This window comes from Hippoglossus stenolepis, chromosome 7 (genome assembly GCF_022539355.2).
Source record: "Hippoglossus stenolepis isolate QCI-W04-F060 chromosome 7, HSTE1.2, whole genome shotgun sequence".
Lineage (NCBI taxonomy): Eukaryota > Metazoa > Chordata > Actinopteri > Pleuronectiformes > Pleuronectidae > Hippoglossus > Hippoglossus stenolepis.
This window is the reverse complement of record NC_061489.1, coordinates 22737553-22757569: the sequence shown is the minus strand read 5'-3', so window position 1 is coordinate 22757569 and position 20017 is coordinate 22737553. Positions and strand designations below refer to the sequence as shown.

The window sequence follows — 20017 nt, the reverse complement described above, 5'->3', positions numbered from 1 at the left end:
CGATTTCGTACTTATGACCAAAAATCCTCGATGAACAGTTTTCAACCCGATGTTACTGACTTCCTGTCCTGACACACTGCTATCAGACTTTTGAAGAACAATTTTGAAGTCAGAAAAACAGATTTGCAGCAAATACTAAATGTCTCTCTTGCTAAGACTACGAAGAAAGTTGTTTCTAATAAACTTCCGACTTCACCACAGTAGTAAATGAAAACTTTGGACAAACGGCTGAATACTAATACAAATTAGAAGGCCCGAGTTGTTTTGTCACGACGTTATGAATCTGACAGTGTGTCTCTATGACGTGCGGAGTCCCCCAGGGATCAGTTCTCAGACCTCTTGTTATTGTTTAGACCAGATAAATGATTGGAGGAGCCAAAACAATCTTTAACTAGAGAAGGATAAAACAGTGATTGTTTTTAGTTTTAACCACAATATTTAGTATCAGTAAATGACTAAGTTATCTTGCTCTAAAAGCCAAAGACAGTCAGAGGTAAGAATTCTTGGTGTTCTAACAGATTCTGAATTATATCAAAGTAATCACTGAAATGATAAACTAATTATAAAACTAGGAAAATATGCCCAGAGTCAAAGGTTTGGTGTCCAAAAGTAGTTTTGACTATTCTTTTTGTAATGGTCTCTTAACTTAGCTACCCAAAAAGACAATTAAACGTGATCTTCACTATGGAATTTAACACATAATGGTTCTTGTGCAGTAGAAACATATAAAAAAATTAAAAAATTAAAAAGGAGGAACTCATTGGCTGTTAAAAGTTTCTCGAGACCAGGGGCTATAAAACCTCAACTCACTGAAAACCACATTACCCCTTCATATATTAAGTTCTTAAATTCACCAAAACACACACATACTGTGATAAGAATCCAATGACACCTCCTTGCTGATCGTATAATTGAATCTGTATGACTAATAAGATTAGGAGAATCCCATTTTGAAATCAGATGCCCACCCCCCCCTCCCTTATTTAAGGAAAGGTTCAGTTAATGCAGCATAGCCGCTGTCGGTGGGTTGGGGGGGGTTTGCCAGGCTTAACCATTCAAACTGAAAGTCAGGGGTGTTTAGGGTGTGTTGGGTGAGGAAGGGTAAAATGAGTTTATGAACACCCCCAACTTAACATGACGTAGTCTGAGGCTCCAGGTTCACTCAGTTTATAATCCTCTGCTGCTGTCGTTGTTTTATTTCCACATTTATCCACACACCTGCCTTTTTCAGCTGCATACCCCTCCGTCGCACATGCGCTTTCCTGCCACATAGAGACCACCCTCTGTTCCATCCAGCCCCCCTACTCCCCTCCGCCTCCTCCTCCTCCTCCTCCTCCTCCTGGTCCAGGGACTAAGGGGGTTTTCAGCACTTGCCACAGCAGCTTTGCAATGGACAGCACCACAAAGACTCAGTGATTCCCTCGCATCACCCGGACGCTTGACGGAAACCACAGCTGACAGGCAATCTCAGCGCTCAGTAGGGACATCTAGAGAGATAGTGGGAAAGTGAGATCCAGAGAAAGGCGGCAGAGGTGCTGTGTGGACTACCCCTTAAAAACAAATAAGGGTTTCGAGCCTTAAAAGCAGCATTTTTATCACACATCCCTCGTTGCTCTAAAACAGCATCAGCACAATGGAAGAGGACATGGATGAGGGGCAGACCCAGAAAGGTAAGAAAGTATTCAGCTCACGTTTGGGTGGATTCCCTTTAATAAATCTGACATGGGTGTTTTTGTTAGTGCTGCCTCCCTCCGCAGGGACAAATGCACAAATGTGTGCCTCTCCCTTTCTGAATCGGAGAGCAGCTGTTTGGGGGTAATTCCTTTGTCCATTGAGATTCAGCCACTCCACTGAGGAGTGCGTGTCTGTATGTGGTGTTTGGGTAGTCTGAGGGGTGTGAACTGCTTCAGAGGAGAGGGCTGGGGCTGTCTTTGTTTGTGCGATAAGGTTTTCATGCCTGTCACGGGGACATGAAGAGTGAAGAACCAAACCAAGCTTCTTCACTCGCGAATCCATCGGCTGCCAGGTTCCGTCCTTTGTGTCCAGAGGCACAAACACCCGGCCGGTTTTGCGGCATTCATGTTGATGCTGGAGCAGGGGTTTCTCTGCGTTCATTTCAGAGGGGCAGTGTTTGCTTTGTTCAAAGTGGAATTGCTATTTATACTTCACCCACACACCCCCCCAGCCAGCACCATCACCTTTTCTCTGCATGAATGATTCAGTGCACTGCTGGGACTCACACAAGCGAGTGTGCTGTTGATGTGTTTGTGTTTACCAGCGGACTGCAGCATTTTCAATAGGCTTGTTATTTTGAAAGCCATCCCCAAAATAACACACGAACACGACCAGGATAATGCTGTCATGTAGAAAACACTTGCATCTCTATCTTTTCAGATTTACTTCATGTGTCAGGCATGGCTTCGTATGTTTGTGTTGTGTTTCTGCCGCCCCCCTGCCCCCCCTCTCTCCTCCTCCCTCCTCCTCCCATCTCTCCTCCCTGCAGCCCAGCACTCCTCTCAGGCACATACATGAGCTGAAACAGTTGCCATGGCACTGGCCAAGTGTAGTCATTATCTATTCTTTCTTCGCCCACTCCTGCTGATGACATTTCAATAACACAGGAATAGTTCGCAGAGATCTTTGAGTGTGGGAAGCAAAGAGACAGAAGGAGATACAGAGTCAGAGATGAAGTGAAAGTGAACGGATGAGGGATTCGTGAGGTGCAACATAAAAGCATGATCATCTATAGAAAGAGAATCATGGTTGAGTGTATGTTAGTAATTCAGAGATATTATTTTATTCCTTTGCTGATGAAAGGGATTGATAAAATTTCTATAAGATTATTTATGAGGGAGCTGTTCACACCACAATTCATACTGAGCCACTGAAAACAGATTTTGAGCCAATACCTCCTGGCCGCCATTACTAGGTGTGCACTCTCACGATCCTATTCAGAAAGCAAAAGCTGTCATCCTTGGCCACTAACGCAAATGCTCACCCAACTGGAAGATGCAGCCATGCAAGCTGTGCATATGTGTCCATTTACATGGGTGAAGTGTGGGTTTGTAAAGACTCTGTTATTACATTAGCAGTATGTATGTGTGCACATGTACTGAAATCTCAGTGAGACTAAATCTGGCATTTTTTGGCATTTTCCTCTGGAAATCTAAAAAGATTGCTAACGTGCAAACAGAAGGCTTTACATTGATTTTTGTTTTTTTACACAGTCAGAGTAGAGAAGAAACGTAATTTCCCTATTTATTTTTTATTTATTTATTTATATTTTAGCGATGACGTAATTGTTTTGCTGTATGATTAGAAAGGAAGGATGTGGAGCTTGATAAAATATCCAGCTGGGAAAATAAGTCCAGGGTAAAATGTAAGATGCATTTATGGAAAAATAAACAAACATTTACAGTTTTTGGCCAAATATAATGTATTTATGGCTGCAATTTCCAATGTAATACACTGTTAATGTCCCTATACAGTTTGTTTGATTAAAAAAAATATATATAGGAAATGCCCAACCTGTTACCAGCTAACGTTCAATCTGGTCCCTGACAGACAGATGCACCCTATCTCAGCCCTATGGTTACCATGGTGACACGGCCCCATGAGTCACTGGCCACGTGTGAAGAAAAATTTAATAAAACTGTGTATTCTACTATGGAATAAAATTTGGTCCAGGTAAAGACTAAGGCCTAGATGGAAGATTAGATAAAATGAGTTGACTTCAAACAAGTTATGATATCACGGTTAATTGGCAGTTACTTAAACAATACTATAAATTAACACAGTTTATATGAAAACTCATACCCATAAAAACTACTTTGGGGAAAAAGGTTTCTCTCCAAACCTTTGAAGGTTGTGTAAGTTTCCCTGTCAGTGAAACCCCGGTGCTATTAGTATATTTAAAGTCACGTTCCCATCTATCCCCAGGCCTTAGACAAATCATGATAGATAATTTCAGGAGATTTTTCTGATTGATGAAGTGACACAATGTAAGATAAATGTGTTAGAACAAGATAGCAGAGCTCACTTTTATCAAATGATTGACTTGAGAACTGACAGCTCGGCATTATATAAGATAACAGGTTGATGTGATTGTTCTGATGAGGCCTGATGAACATTAAAGATGTCCTGTCACGTTTCTCTGTGTAAAAGTAAGTCAGAATCATTGTTCATACTTGAGTTATAAGTATTATTATAAGTTATAAGATGCAACTAGCAAGTGGTACCCCAGGATCATATTTGGTATTAAATGACTTTAAGAAAAATAGCAAAGACCAACAATGATTTCCGTTGCTGTTGCTCTCTCCCAGAATAAACCTCAGTGCATCAAAGGTCAAGACAGAGGTTCAGTTAACACAGGGATACGCTGAATAATCTGGCAAACATTGCTCAGAGCAGAAGTTCTCAAACACAAGCACTACAACAATATCTCTGTGCGGCCATAACACTTTTAAAAGCTTATGAATGTCAAGCCACATTTTCCGATGGATGAGGCAGCTCTGTTTTAAAGGGGCTTTAATGTCAACGGGGTCCTACCTTTGCTATGTATATGCCATTCTTAAAGGACAATGATTCTACTGATTAAACATCATCATCATCATCATAGCGAATTGCGAACAAATAGGTACTTCAACCTGAGACGAGGTGTCGGTGTCAACGAGTGCACACACAGCATGCTAATGTCCTTCTGTCTTCATTTTTTCAAGGTGCAAATCTCTGATTATGCGTCAGACGTACCAGGTGGGAACTGCTCACTTCAGCTGCTAGCCAAATGTAGCAGTGCACACACCATGTACCGAACAGGGCCAAGACCAACAGGGAGCAAACCAACACCCTTTGGTTGACAAAGCAGTTTTCCACTCGTGTGAACTCAGGGTTGAAATGATTGGAGTTTTGCAAATGAGCACAAGTGCATGAGAAAATGAGGTAGAATATTCTGGAGATTTGTTCTGTTCTAGCACTGAATGAAAAATCTGAAGAAAGAGCCCAACTGTTCACCTTTCCCGTGCCAAGAATCTACTCTGCAAGGCACCACTTCCCTTCTGTTGGATCAGGCTACTAGCTTGGGATGATATTAAATGTTGAGAATGTCATTTATATTTCTCGTTCATTTTCATAAAACACAACAGCATGAGATTTTGTCAAATGAGAGAATCAACAATGAACTTAATGCTTTTGAATTTACATCTCCGGCAATAAATGTGAAATTTGCAGGCTTGGTGAATTCGGAATAAGCCACTTTGAATATATGACGCCGTTGGGCCAGTACACAGTACATGACCATCACTGACAAACCTGTAATGGCACTCATAGTCCCAGTCCCTTTAGGAAACCACATGTAAATTCACTACATCTGGATTTTTGTTTGGGTTTTGCACCAAATTGCACAGACTCCTAAATATCAGTCCCAGATTTTTTTCATCAAGATCCCTGAAATTAACAAACATGTCCTGGCCCTGTCCCCTGATCCAGATCCACACCAAAATGTAATGCGTTATTTCTTGACCCACACAACATCCTTTCACCAAGTTTTCATGGAACTCCATCCAGGAGTGTTTGTGTTATAGTAAAAAACATGAAAAACAAACAGATGTTATTTGGTCAAGTGGAAATGCACAAGCTATGTGATACATACTCAAATTTGCAAAAAGCATTTAATTTTAGGGCTTAATATTGTGTTTGTGAAAGTGTTCTTTCATTTCTACGTAGTAGCAGCTTCAGTTTTCCTGCCATTCACTCTGCAACGATAATGTTGCCTTTAAGAGCTTCTTATCCTAATTAATTAAACTGGTAAACACATCAATGGAGAGTTTGTGTCCCATGACGGTCTCTAAATATCAACGGCGATTTCCTCCCCCCTCTTTCTCTCGCTCTCTCCCTCATTGTTCTGAATCCTAATTTTTCCCGAGCCAAGCAGAAGTTTGGGGAGTTCCACCAATTGTTCTTTGTTGGAGAACTGGAGGGTTTTCTGATTGTTCTCACAGGAATGACTCACTGCTACAGGTTTTTAGATCCAGGATAACAGGTGTTTAATATATCAAGATGAGATTTTAAGATTGTAATATGATAGTTCGCCCATAGTTGCTTTTAATTGTTTAAAATTTAAAGTAAAAATACAATTTAGACACATAAATGGGCATTTTATAGTGTTTTTCCTATATTTTATGGTAATTTCAAAGACAGACTTTCACAGATAAAATCAAACTTAAATGTCATTCTTTTCAAAGGGGAGCGTGTGGAAAGGTTTGTGAACTGAACGCAATTGCGCAGATTCAATCAGAAACCGAAGACAGGTTATTATAAAGATTTATAGTTTAGTATCTGTGAATCCCTAAACCTCTTGGTGTTGGCTTCTTACAAAGTCAAGTGTACGACTTCAGAGTAAAAGAACAGCCCTGCTCTCCCCTCCTGAGTTTTTGACATTTGCCCTTAAGTTCCTGTGAAGTGAATTTGACGCAGACAAAAGACTCGTCTCTGCTCAGCAGTCACGCAGTCGTGTTCAGCCTCTTCCATCTCTCAGCGAAAAAAAAAGAAAAGAAAATGAAGAGAGGAAATCAGCGGCTGAGCTTTTGGACCTGGCCTGTAACGTCCTTTTTGCCCAGAGGGGTTATCTGTGTATAGTGTGTCTCATTCACTATTGTCCCACTGAATTTGTTGACATACAGTAAGTGGGTCACGGCTCTGATGTACCCGGCCTATTCGCAGATTTTGTGCTGCGGTTGGCATGGCAACCATACTGGTTGATTAAACATGCGCAGAGGAGATGGGGGGTGTGAGGGAGCGGGAGAAAGAAAAAAAAAACCTGCCTGCTTCAGGGGAAAGGGGGGCTTCGCATTAAATATAGGAAAGCAACGAGACACGTATACGCCCATTACTCTCAGGCTGACACAGACGTACCATCCCCCACTGAGATCTACCTCCCTCCCTCCTTCCCTCCCTCCCCCCCTCCCTCCCTCTCCAGGACCAGGCTCGCTGCCACCCCACCCCCCATGCAAGACTCCTCCACTAACAAGGAACTAACAACATGTAGTTGGATGCTCAAACATTGAGTCTGATTCGACGTCTCGTGGTGTAATTGCAGTCAACGTGCAACAGACATAAAATTTGATTATTATTCCCTTTTATGTCACCTCCTTTATTCAATTTGGTTCATTTCCTCCTCTGGCACTGCGTCTTATTAATTTTTCTCTGCACCAAAAGCAAAGCTTAACATTCCTATATGATGGATTTTAATTAAGCATGTGCCAACAAAGACATGTATAATCATTACAGGCCAGTATCTGCATTAAAAAGCATTAATTGGAATCAGCCTGATGTTAATTTGTGTAGAACCAGCAATTTATATTCCTATTATATGTATAGGTTTACTTTATGTATTCAATTTATATTCTACATGTAACTCTGACAAAATGGCAACAAATTAAAAGTGATTAGTGATTTTTAAGACATATTTCTTATTACATGAAGATAGATCATATAGTGAAAAATGGATTACCGATTTTTATTCTCTAGCACTGTAGCCCATCAGTATTAGGATCAGTAGTACTCCTTTATTTTAAAGAAATATTGGAAATATAAACAATAGCAATCAAACAATCTTTACCCAGGAGCAAAAATAACTCTTAGACAAGGTAATAATAGAAATAATATTGTGATAATTATTGATATAGACTTATCTTGACATAATATTTGGCCATCTCCGAATGCCACCATTCCAGTCCATTCCAACACCTTTTCTCTGCCCTCATGTCAACAGCCCAACATTTACTAAACAATCCTCATCTTTTCGTCTCTGCGTCTGTCGGCATCTCAAATGCCAACACAGAAAATATGGAGGGGATTCTACGAGTGTGTGCATCTAAACGGATGCTAGTTGCACCGCTTTGAGTCACTGTTTGTTTTAGGTTCAAGAGGGGAATTTACTGGCACTGATACAGTTCACACCACAGCTGCCGATGCTAATTGGAACAATTAAGGCTCTGTCTGCATGTGGTGAAAATAATGAGGGAGCCTCTTCCTCAGAACATCAAATATTACTCAAACGGACATATGCCAATAAACTCGTCCTGCAATATTAAGGCTCTATTTGTTAAATATCACTTTTTAAACTAACCATTATGGTAATTGACACATTCTGAAGATCAGCATGTTTGGTGGTTCTTGAAACTTCTAAATATATTGGCTACCAAATGGCAACCCAACGAGTACTGGTATTTTGAAACCAGAAGTATTAAGAAGTGTGTGGGGGCATTCCCGCCTACACCTGCGACCCGCACCTATTGGACAGTACTAGCTGTCAATCACACGGTATGCAAACCCCCAACGCATACAATGCTTTATCGTCTATTTGATTATTAATAATAATAATAATAAGGCATTTCCACATTCACTTCTTTTTGTAGAGTCGGAGTCTGTCTCTATTTTTATATATATATACAGTTTATGAAAAGTCTCTTACTTTTTAAACAGAATCCATTGGCTTGAAAAAGTGAGCTAATAAGAATATTGACTGCTTAAACTGTCATGTTATGTTATCATGGATCTGCTGTGGGTCCGTCACAGTGAGACTAATAAACTTCAGGCGAGGTCAAAGAACTGTAAATATAACAACATCCATCTCATTAGTACCTTAACAAGGGCAGATAATCTTTGGTTAATTAATTCCAATTGTCTGCCGCATGTTGGAGGCAAGTTTCCTTTGAAGGACGTCATTTACCTCTAAGGTTAATTCAAGGATAACCTCATGTGAATGTTGACTGGGTCAGTGAGAGTGGGAGCATGTGTGTGTTTAGTGTGTGTGTGTGTGCGTCCCTTTTGCCTGTCGGATATGACACTGACAGATGGAGGAGAAGTGGGAGGCAGGAGGGGCCTTGGGAGGGGGGTCATCCTTTCTCTTTGTATTAGGGAGACGCCTTCTGTTGATTGGACCGCAGTGTTTGGGGTCATGTCGGCTTCACTTTTTTCACCCTAAACAGAGATGTTTTTGTGCGGAGGATAGAATATTTAAAACCCCACACATACATATCAACTAAAATCCTGTCTCTTTGTTCAAATTTCATTATGACTAATCCATGTGTTGCCAGATTTTACATTATGATACATGTGAAAGTGGGAAGAATATCCTCAGATCTTCTTTCCTTGTGGGAGACTCACAAAGAAGACTTAAAAAAAATGAGTTCATTTTTAATTTGAAAGCTTTTTTGCTCATGAATCTTTGGGTATAACCCTTTAATCTATAATAATCTAAAGGAATGAAGCAATGTCAGTGAGAAATTTGTCTATTTCGCCATCAAAACTATTTTCCTGTCATAGACCTGATGAAGTAAAATACATACAGTGCACGAGGGTCCACATCTTTGCCGCCATCAAATCAGATTAGCCAAAGTCAATTAGGCCAAATTCCCAACTCGACTGACATGTCAGTGGGGGCTTCGGAAGACGAGTAGTAACTACATCTGCGGGCGTGATCAATTCAAATACTTGGAGGAGCTCCTCGTCAAGCTGAAGATCCTTTTATTACATCGCAGGTGATGTTAGGCTAAAGCAGAGAGCATGAATAATGAATGTGAGAGGCTTGCGCTCTGCTTCTCTGTGCCTCCTCTAAATTATGGATCAAGCATCCAGTCGCTCTCTCTCGAGTCTGTTCACGCCGCCGTTTTCGCCATTTCTCACCAGTTCGATTCGGCAGTCACTTAAGATCAATGAGGAGTCACGGGGAGGGAATGAGAGGATGTGGCGGTATGGGAGGAGGTTTTGTTTAACGCAGCAGCGGCGGCGACAACACTTGATAAGAGAACTACGAAAACAAATCACATCTAATTAAAAGCTGTAAAGCTGTAATGGCACGGCCTATTTATTTTTTATTGTGCTCATAAAAATATGAAGACTTAAAAAACAGACAAAGAACAGCTGAATACAGAAATCAAATGTCGTCTCATTTCATTTTATATCAGACTCACTATTAAACAGTCACGTTAACCTGCCTCTAATTTTGCCCTTTTCTTACACACCTCTCTTTACCGAGTCTGAGGAGTTTCTCCTCCACAGAATTAAGAGCACACAATCAATTAAACATCACTCTTGTTAAAACAACTCCCCAATTCTCCCATCCTGCCCTGTATCTTCATCTTCAACTGTTTCCATGGAAACGCTCCCTCCTTCAGTCAAGTCACGTGCAATTTTATGTTGTTGTCGCTCAGCTCTGTTAATTAGAGTTGTAATAAGCAGCAGTGACTCCAGGTTCCTTATATGACCGGTGGTGCTACACACCTGGGGGGGAAGTAAAAATACGATTTTAAAAGGACTTGCCGAGATGCTGGCTTCAGCCGGTTGAATCTGCGTGCAGAAATGTAAATAATGCAGAGGTAGTAAACCTTGATTGAGGCCACGACATAAATCATTTATGTTCCTGCTCATCCCTCTTCATGTAGAGCACGAGCTCCAAACATCCACAGCACCAAATTTAACCAGGATGTCCCTGAGGTGGATATAAAAAGAGAAAAACAACATGATTTTTTTTTTGGGAGTGAGTTGGCTCGCGGTGTGAGTTTATAATTTGCCTCCACGAAAACATCTCTATTAAGGTCTTTCAAAAGTCTGACTGGAGCAAAAACAGGAAATTAACAAAGAAACCCACAGTAAAAAAAGTGTTGCTTTAGGATCTTCACCCAAATAGTTTAGATTCAACGACAAGCAAAAGAACAAAGCTACATGCAAATCAATGCTCTCATCCACTGGGTGAGTATTTCAGAAGATTGGACAGTCAGTTCTTACTGTGGCTTAAACAGGCACACTGACCCAGAGCGAGAGGGATAACTGTGACTGGCTTCTCTGTCACTCTCATCTCTTCAGTGAACACCCTCGCATCAATAAATCCTGTCACTCCCTGCTTCCTGAGATGATAAGGTAACTCAGGATAATGAGTCTGAGGGAGGAAGCGCTGACAGGATCACTTTCTGTCTTAGCGGCCTTTCGAACTGAAAAACCGGCCTGTGTTAAAACAGTCGGTAATTTTATCTTTTCTCGTGACAATCAAGAAAGTATGTCGTCTATTTGCATATATCTAACCAGTCAATGAAATGAATCATGGTACCACTTGCTAAGGTTCCACTGGTTTGGACTATCTATAATCTACTATTCCAGAGTCCTCTGTGTTGGCAGAACTAAACCAAATCAATGTGTCGGGCGGCCTTTTCTCACAAATTTTCTGGTTTTGGTTCTTAAAACCACAAATGTATCTCCTCATGGATATCACAACTTCAAATAGAACACTCTACCAACAACTAATGACTGTGCAGAGAAGTCAAAGGAGGGAAAGTGGGAACTTTCACAGAGAGAACTTTCCCCTTTTAATGTACGACAGACAAAAACACTATTCCTATTCTCATCCGTGAGGTGGCATCAGTTTCACTGGCGGAGTCCTATGTGCAGGTTGTCGGAGTAACATGAATGAAGGTGTGAATTGGTGTGAAAAACTCCTGTGGGTGTCAGGTGGCCCCGATAGTCTAAAAGGCACCAAAAGGCTAAAGTGTTGCCTGAATTTGATGTCTCTTCCCAGGTGATGTCCAACTCCTGGGAGCACGAGCTGGTGCGAATGTTGGAGAAACACCAGGGCAGTGATGACATAGACATTTTGTATACAGCCGGCAGATGGTGTAAACTGTTCAGAGAGGGATTCTCCATATTTGTCATATCGTGACGCGCTATTCTCTGAGTTCTCTGGAAGAAGGGGAAGCCACAGAAAACCTTCCTATGCAGACATGTATGTCCTCTTTTAACCATTTGTTCATAAACTGGACATTTTTCGAACTCTACACAATTGATCTGAGAAAACAACCTCAAACAGACGCTAAAAATGTGACCAGCACATAACCAGAATTTAGGGAAACAGTGTATATTCACAGCAAACCTTTCATGGACAAAATAAATTGAGAATTAAAGGCAGAGCAGATATTCTACAGTCTGGCACTGGATTACATCACCGAGGATGCAGATAATCTAGTGAAGTCTAGGCTGGGCTTTGGAGCTGCAGCGAGCATCGGAGTGCTCTGCACAGAACAGCTACTTGGTATTCCACTCAGGTTTAGATCAGAGTCACCAGCAAAGAGCTGAGGAGGAGGAGGAGGAGGAGGAGGTGGCGGAGGAGGAGGAGGAGGAGAGGGGATGTTTGCTCTGACTCCTGCTTTGTAACACAGGCAAAGACAACGAGATAACCACAAAAGAGATGGTGGCGAAATCTGCCTTGAAGAACAATCCTGAAATCTTTCATCGTCTCTATAACTGACGACTGAAACTGTCTGTGCCGCCATCGAGCCTCTGAATGCAGATGAATTTAATCATGGGCCATGATTGTGATGTAACCGATCGAGGGGAGTTTTCTGTTTTATGAACGCAACATTACATGTTGCACATTTCACACGCGTGTATTGATTCAGACAGTTTTGCACATATTTAGGTTGTAGGCAACCATCAACTGCGGATGAGGAGTCACAAATTGATTTAGAATGGGCTTGGCTTCGTGAAAAATGGGACTGTGCGGTTAATATATCGCAATGCGCTTCAAGACCCCATAAAGTCTGGTTATGTTCTGTGCTTCCACGGGAAATAAATTCCACTTCTGTTTCTGCTACGCTGAGAAATGACTGAGTGCCTGTGCCCCAAACACACACAACACACTCACACACACACACTCACAGATATAAGATGGAGACTCATAAATCTAAAAGATTCACACAGACACAGTTGCGTGCGCGAGTATTTACAGTCTCAGCTTCTCTGTGAGCAATCTATGTGACAGGAGATTGAAGTTAGAACTGAGCAGTGATTAGTCACCTTAAGGGGCCCCCGGGGGAAAAGAAGCGGGGGCCAAAGAAGAATAGGGCTAAAGGTCAGGATTACTATGTAGAGCTCAGCCGGACCTTTTTTAGAGCTGAATAAAATGTCAGCATCCTCTGTAGGGCTGAACCACTGACACAACAAATATAGTGTGTGGTCCGATAGAGTATAAGGGCAAAATGTGACGCTAGACAATGGCAGAGATAAAACAGAAGAGGCCATTAAATATCTCGTTCTCTTTTGTGGCTCTAAATACTACGAGTTCTGCTGCTCGTACATCAGGGGGAAGATGTACTGTACTGAGGTCACGCCACTTTAAGAAGTTGTGGTATTTTGCTCCACTGTGCACGCATGCATGCATGGCTGCCGCCCAACCGTGGTCTGATTGTTGGAGATTCTCAAAAAAGTAAATGGCTCTACAGCGTGAAACATGCAAATGCATTCGCCCGTCGGCAAAGTTTTGTTGAATTATTCACAACTGAAATTTCCTTTTCTGTCTTTGTTGACTAACAGTTGCATATTTGTTGTGTGTGTGTTTAGGATGCCTTGAATGCTGCATCAAATGCCTGGGTGGGATTCCGTACCCATCCCTCATAGCCACCATCTTGCTGTATGCTGGCGTGGCTCTGTTCTGCGGCTGCGGACATGAGGCCCTTTCCGGCACCGTCACCATCCTGCAGAACTACTTTGAGGTGATGCGGAGCCCTGTGGACGCACTGGATGTGTTCACCATGTGAGTGGTAAAAGTGACGTTGAGTGTTGGTTAGATTAGGAAGAAAACACTACGACCCTTAGGAAATTGGTTATTTGCCCACAAATGGAAAACCATACATGCTTGACATACTATCTTTGCACCACACTGCACCAGATCTCCACATTATTTTTTACCTTTGAAACAATAGATTATTTGTGTTGTCTACGTTAATAAGGACATGGACCCACATTTCTGCCGTTTCTGAATGTGTAATATGGTTTAGTTGTGCAAATTTCCATTGGTTCTCTATTCATTCTCCAGGATTGACATCATAAAGTACGTGATCTACGGCATCGCCTCAGCTTTCTTCGTCTATGGCATCCTGCTGATGGTGGAGGGCTTCTTCACCAGTGGAGCCATCAAAGACCTGTATGGAGACTTCAAGATCACCACCTGTGGACGCTGTGTCAGCGCTTGGGTATGACTAACATTTTAGTGCTTGTGAAATTTAGCTTAGCTTAGATTTTTGGTTGTGTCTATGAGAAAATGACTTCTCACTTGATCAATAACATCAGTAAACATTTTTCTAAAGAGTGTATGGTCTCAATCTTTAATTTCAGGTGTTTTTGAAAACAGCATGATGTTCATTTTGCATATTATGGTCCAATTCAAAGTAAAAAGAATGATAAAGTATGGTAAGCATTGGGGCGTGGATACAGTACGATTGACAGCTAGTACCATCCAATGGGTGCAGGTCGTAGGTGTAGGTGGGCTGCCACTTAGATGTATATACATGATTTCCCATTTTCTCTTTTGTTTTTAGATGTATTCATCTATGTATCTACTCAGTGTCCGACCCTATGACGGTATTGAAGTAGACTGTGTAGCCTTCTGCTGCCGGAATCACATGGAAATCTAAATGTCAGGTAGTTTCCCGGGGGAGTTTCCCTTGAAAAAGGTTGAGAACGTGAAGGTTTCTGTAGGTCACAAATTTTTGCAGTCACAGTGACAAACACCATGCGGGTCATTGGTTTTTCACCCATCTCTGTTGCAGTTATTCTGAAAAGGGTTAAACAGGGTCACATTCAATGTTCCTCCAATGTTAAGGTTTTACTCATTTAGTTTACATGGGATCTAAGCAAGCGTGGCAGTCAAATGGCAATGGCAATGGTTCTGTCCTGAAAACAAGTGTTGATTTGCACATGTGCATAAATTCTAATAACAAGTGTGCTAAATTAGTTTTATTAAAAACATCAGTCAAAATAATTTAATATTATACTGCGGACAACAGTAAAGAAATTAGGAGCCCTCTCATCTGGAGCACATCACAGAGCTGGGAGCTGTCCTAACAGGATTATGGCTGGAATATAATTGCTCAGCCAATCTGAGGCTCCACATGGAGGCAAAGGATGTAAACCATGCTATAGTATTTGTGATGGATGAGTTCATTAAGTTAGTGTGGGTTAATCCTGTGCCCATGGAAATATCCACACCAACATGAGACTATAGCTGGCTGAAATGGCGAAGTGTGCCATGGAGCAGACTAGGAGCACCTTGTAACATATAGAAATATCACAGATTAACGTCAATCAAATTTTCAAATCTCAAGACCTGGAACCAAACCCATAATGTAGTGGAAGAAGTAAAAGTGCTCTAATCCTCAATCATTTAATCGTACACAGATTAAATTAGGAGTCTTGATTTACACGGTGTCTAGTTGTGATGCTTTTTTTCCTCTGTTGCCCTTTCAGTTCATCATGCTGACATACATCTTCATGCTGGCTTGGCTCGGAGTCACTGCTTTCACCTCCCTGCCGGTCTTTATATACTTCAACATCTGGAACATCTGCCAAAACGCTACCGTGCTGGAAGGGGCCACACTCTGCCTGGACCCACGCCAGTATGGTAAGAATGGATCTCCATCTCTTCCCTCCTACAACCGCTCAGATCTCAGTTTGCTCTGATCTCTGTGGCCCCAACTGCTAAACGTTGCACTGCCTCAGCCGCTGCTTTTATTTCAACGTCTTGGAGAATATAAAGTTCATGGCAATTTGTGTTTCTACGAATAAATATCTTTATACTGTGGCTAAATAATGCATATATCCAACACAGGGATTTAATACACCAAGATACATTTCACACTTAATTAGATTTATTTTATGTTACCGAACAAGCAACTTTAATAAATAACCCCCTTTCAAAATAAAACACAGCAAAGGGTCCAATTTGAGGGTGATGCTCCCTATTTCCTCCTCGTATTATTGTCCTGTAAACTTTAATGGTCCAAAATAAAAATTACATTAAAACTGCTCCATAACAGTCCATCATATCACATGCTTATATGGCTGGCTCGTTATTTTTAATTAGTGCCACCTCTTCCACTCCATTAGCCACCAGCTACCATTAATGCCGCCTCTGTGTCAACAACTATTTGTGCTGCCACCATCACATTAGAGACCTGTGTGTGACTGTATGCACACAGTGTTGTAATGGTCTGTTGGTACATATCAGCCTCTCGACACATTTTGCACCTGTTCGCTGTCCGATTTTTATTGCGTAGCACTTGTTTCATGATTAACGTGACTTCTTTTCAGGAATCGTGCCAATCGCCGAGGCAAAAACCGTGTGTGCTGGATCGGAGAAATTCTTCAAGATGTGTGAATCCAATGAGGTGAGATAAAAGCAACTTTAAGTAATCGAACAACGTCAATAATCAGTGTATATGAAAAATAATAGTTAGGCACTATCAGCCTTCCAGAGGATCAGAGAGGAGAAATATAAAATTGCTGATATTTCATGCGTTAATTAAATGCACACTTATTTAGTCTGGCATGTACTTTATTATTTTATGGTTTTATTAACTATATGTTATTATTCATCTTGTTCTATTTTTTTTTACTAATGGTGATTATATACATGTTACCTTGTTGTTGTTGTCTTTCTCATTATTGAGTCTGTGTGATCACAGGTAATTTCAATTTTCTTTAACATTTAACAGGTGCCTTTTCATGTAGGTGTTTGGTTGGCAGATATTAATATGTGATTTGTTTTTGCTCCAGCTCGACATGACGTTCCACTTGTTCATCTGTGCCCTCGCTGGAGCAGGAGCTGCTGTCATTGCTATGGTGAGACACCTATAAAAGTCACACCTCCCTCTCGAGGGATGCGACTAAATATCTCTTAAATCAAGCAGAGCGTTTGCACCAACGAGTGAAGCGTCTCTCATTCTTCATAAAGCACTGATTTCCCCTCATTGTTAGCAGATCATTTCCGCAGCGGTAGGAGGGAACTGTTTTTTAATAAAAGAGGGGGGTAACTGAGGGGAGATGCTGTAGCTGGGAAAATAGCTGTGTTTTGTTGTGGCTGCTTCCTACTTGGCCTGCGTCGTGCTCGCCTGTGAGAGAATAGCTGCAGATAGGATGGAAGGCATTTTGGCGCAGTGGAAAAGACAGGGTTTGTCTCCCTCCCTCTTTCGGAGGCGCCAGACATGTCAATGTGTTGTCATGGAAACAGGGAGAAGAAAGGCTCAGAAATTGTTGCAAACATCGCTCGGTAATTTGCGAGTAGCCATTTTCTGAGAAAACAGAGTGTGTTTCAGGTATGATGGTGCAAATTATAGCAGGACAATGATAACTCGTGTTTGTTTTCCCGGCAAATGGTGGAGACAAATCATCACAACAGATAATCTGTCAGCTTTGATGTCGGCAAACTCAAGCAGTGCTAAAAAAATATCTTTAAAAAATGCACCTAACAAATAAGCTTACCAAGAAAAACAAATACAATAATATTTGTATTTGTCGCGATAGAATCGTTACAATAATGATCTGTCTGACTGCAGACATCAGACAGCTCCTCACAAAGAGAAGCTGTGTTTCAACCTCAGTCATTAAAGCACAATACATTCATTATAGCCTTAGCTGCCATGGTAACAAGCCCAAGACCACATTTAGCATTATGCTGCCACCTGCTGGACCACTGGGAACATAATCTGTAATTTAAACTTTGAAATCTGTTAATTGAATTTCAGAATAATATGCAACTACTGTAGCTTGTTAATTCAAATCCACAAGAGATAATAAATCTGATTAAGCCGTTACAGCCATTAAACTGTGTTAGCTTCTACCCTGAAAGCAGCAATGTTTCACACTTCCGAACTTCCCCCTCAGATCCACTACTTGATGGTGCTGTCCGCCAACTGGGCCTACGTGAAGGACGCCTGCCGAATGCAGAAGTACGAGGACATCAAGTCGAAGGAGGAGCAGGAGCTTCACGACATCCACTCCACTCGCTCCAAGGAGCGTCTCAACGCCTACACATAAAGAGCAGCGGGAGGCCTGGCCCTGACCCACTCCGACCTCTCTCTCTCTCCCTCCCTCTCTCTCTCTCGCTCTCTCTCCCCTCTTCCTCTCTCTGTCTCTCTCTGTCTCTCTACCATCCCCTCCCGAGGGGGGGCGGATGGCGCCTAGGGCCCTCACCACCGCTGATGTCACTGGTGCGTCATATGACAATGTGGTCTGGGGGGGAAACGTCACTCAAACTCTCCAGTCACAAACAGCATTTCAGATGAAACAAGCCCCTTTACCTCTCTCATGGATGGTGTTACGATTATCGTTATGGCAGTTATACTATTCTTGAATACAAGTTGTTTAGTGCTGATAGTAGTGTTAGTGTAGTTTGTAGAATCAGAAGTAGCAGTAGTATTTCTCCTTTTTTTTTTTTACTTGCGTATTATTGTTTTCTTTTTCTTTTGAGTTTTTATTTGATGCTAAGTGTCATTTTGCTCTCATGCATTATTTATTTTTTGCTGATTTCTGAGGGGGTCAACAGGGGCTTAAAAAGGTTTTCAAGCACATTTCTCATGTCGTGTGTGTGTGTGTGTGTGTGCGGAGATTTCATCTTCAAAAAACTATGTACTGTAACGGGTGGTTAGTTTTGGAAATATTTTTAAACTCACAATGCAACAATAGGAAGCAGCGTAAGCCTTTGTCATACCAGTATTCCCAGGGATAAAAAACCACTTTCACGTGAAAGTAATTCAATCTGTTTTTTCTATTTGAAGTTACACAGTAGCAAGAAGACACAAATACCAAATCGTTAGATTAAAACAAATATTGCTAGACGTGCCAAGCCTGTTAAACAGGAGACAACAAGTTTGATAGCTATCAAAGATGGAAATTAGTTAATTAAATAGAAATTATGGCTTATTTTATAATAATCCTGCCATTTTAAATGTATTTTAGGACTGTGAATGATTCCATTGTCTTTGAATCACGAGCCACAAAAAGCACATGTAAACATGCTTTCATGACCAATTTTTTAATTTCTTAAAAGTGGAACTTTATAAATATGAAACTCCTGTTTTGGCAGAACTCTGCACTGTAAATACTGATATATCAAAGCATACCTATATGTTAACCGCTGACATTAAGGGACAGTTCGGGTGAGAAGAAGAAGAAGAGGTCACTGTATGTCCACTTTTAGTCTCAACCGGAAAACAAACCCTGACGGTGTGAAGTGTTGTTGGTGTGATGGCACTCTCCTTGGTGGAATTATCAGATGTCAGAAAGTGTGTGTCACAGTAATTTTGTTCATGACAGTAACTGTATTGCTTACACATCTCGATGCCATACAACTACAAACTGTCAGTTCATCGGCTGGCAAAGTTTGTTTTGTCAGTATTTCTCAAAAAAAAAGCTAGTTTCATGCACTTATTTGACCATTTCTGTGCTCTATCTCTAGATGTAAGCGCATTGATGTTCAACTCAAAGTTGGATAACTGTACTGTTAGTAAAGACTGTGAATTTAGATGTTTCTCGTGGCATGGACATGCATTAATATAGTCTTATTGACTCAAAAGTTACTTTACTTCACTTCTTTATTTTGACGATTATGACTGTCTTGCTGGATCAACCCTTTGTTTATATGTGCAGTACTTAACCCCCCCACGCTTACCGCATTATGCTACTGATAATAGAGACTGTAGTCTTTGATTTGTGTCTGTTTAGTTTGTGATGAGCTCTCAACCATGTCTTAAAACTAATACCAACATTGCTTACTCTGTAGTGATCTGAAAAAAAAAAACGCTCTCTGCTTTTTCCTTGTATTAGTCTTTTGTACTTTCACTACGAATGCTTCTAGTAGCAGGCTTTAAATTGAATCTGTTTTGTACATTCATGTGCCAACAGCTTGAGGTGGCTTATTTGACCTGTATGATCAAATTTGCTTGCATAAATAAAACTCACTTGTGTACTTGTTAATAAGTACTTGACGTCTCTCGTGTCCTTTTTTTGTTTCGAAAAACTTCCTCCCACTGAAACATGAAACAACATGAAAATGTATGTTTATCAGTAGCTACCTCATACCACTAGATGTCTCCCTTTCCTCTTACTAGTTCAAAATAGAGTTAGCCTGGACTAATAGTAACAGACACACTATTTTTAAATCCATTATTTAAAGTTTGCTAACCAATACAGGGTA

The 20017-nt window shown here is 41.1% G+C and overlaps 1 protein-coding gene across 1 annotated transcript; it reads left to right on the top strand.

The window, feature by feature from the left end:
• The first annotated feature begins 1225 nt into the window (after nucleotides 1–1225).
• Nucleotides 1226–19803, top strand: gpm6aa (glycoprotein M6Aa). Its single transcript, XM_035160899.2, has 7 exons — nucleotides 1226–1670; nucleotides 13387–13579; nucleotides 13862–14018; nucleotides 15292–15445; nucleotides 16135–16211; nucleotides 16600–16665; nucleotides 17707–19803. Exons 1-7 carry the CDS (start codon nucleotides 1634–1636, stop codon nucleotides 17857–17859), a joined length of 837 nt encoding a protein of 278 aa, XP_035016790.1. The 5' UTR covers nucleotides 1226–1633; the 3' UTR covers nucleotides 17860–19803.
• The last annotated feature ends 214 nt before the right edge of the window (nucleotides 19804–20017 follow it).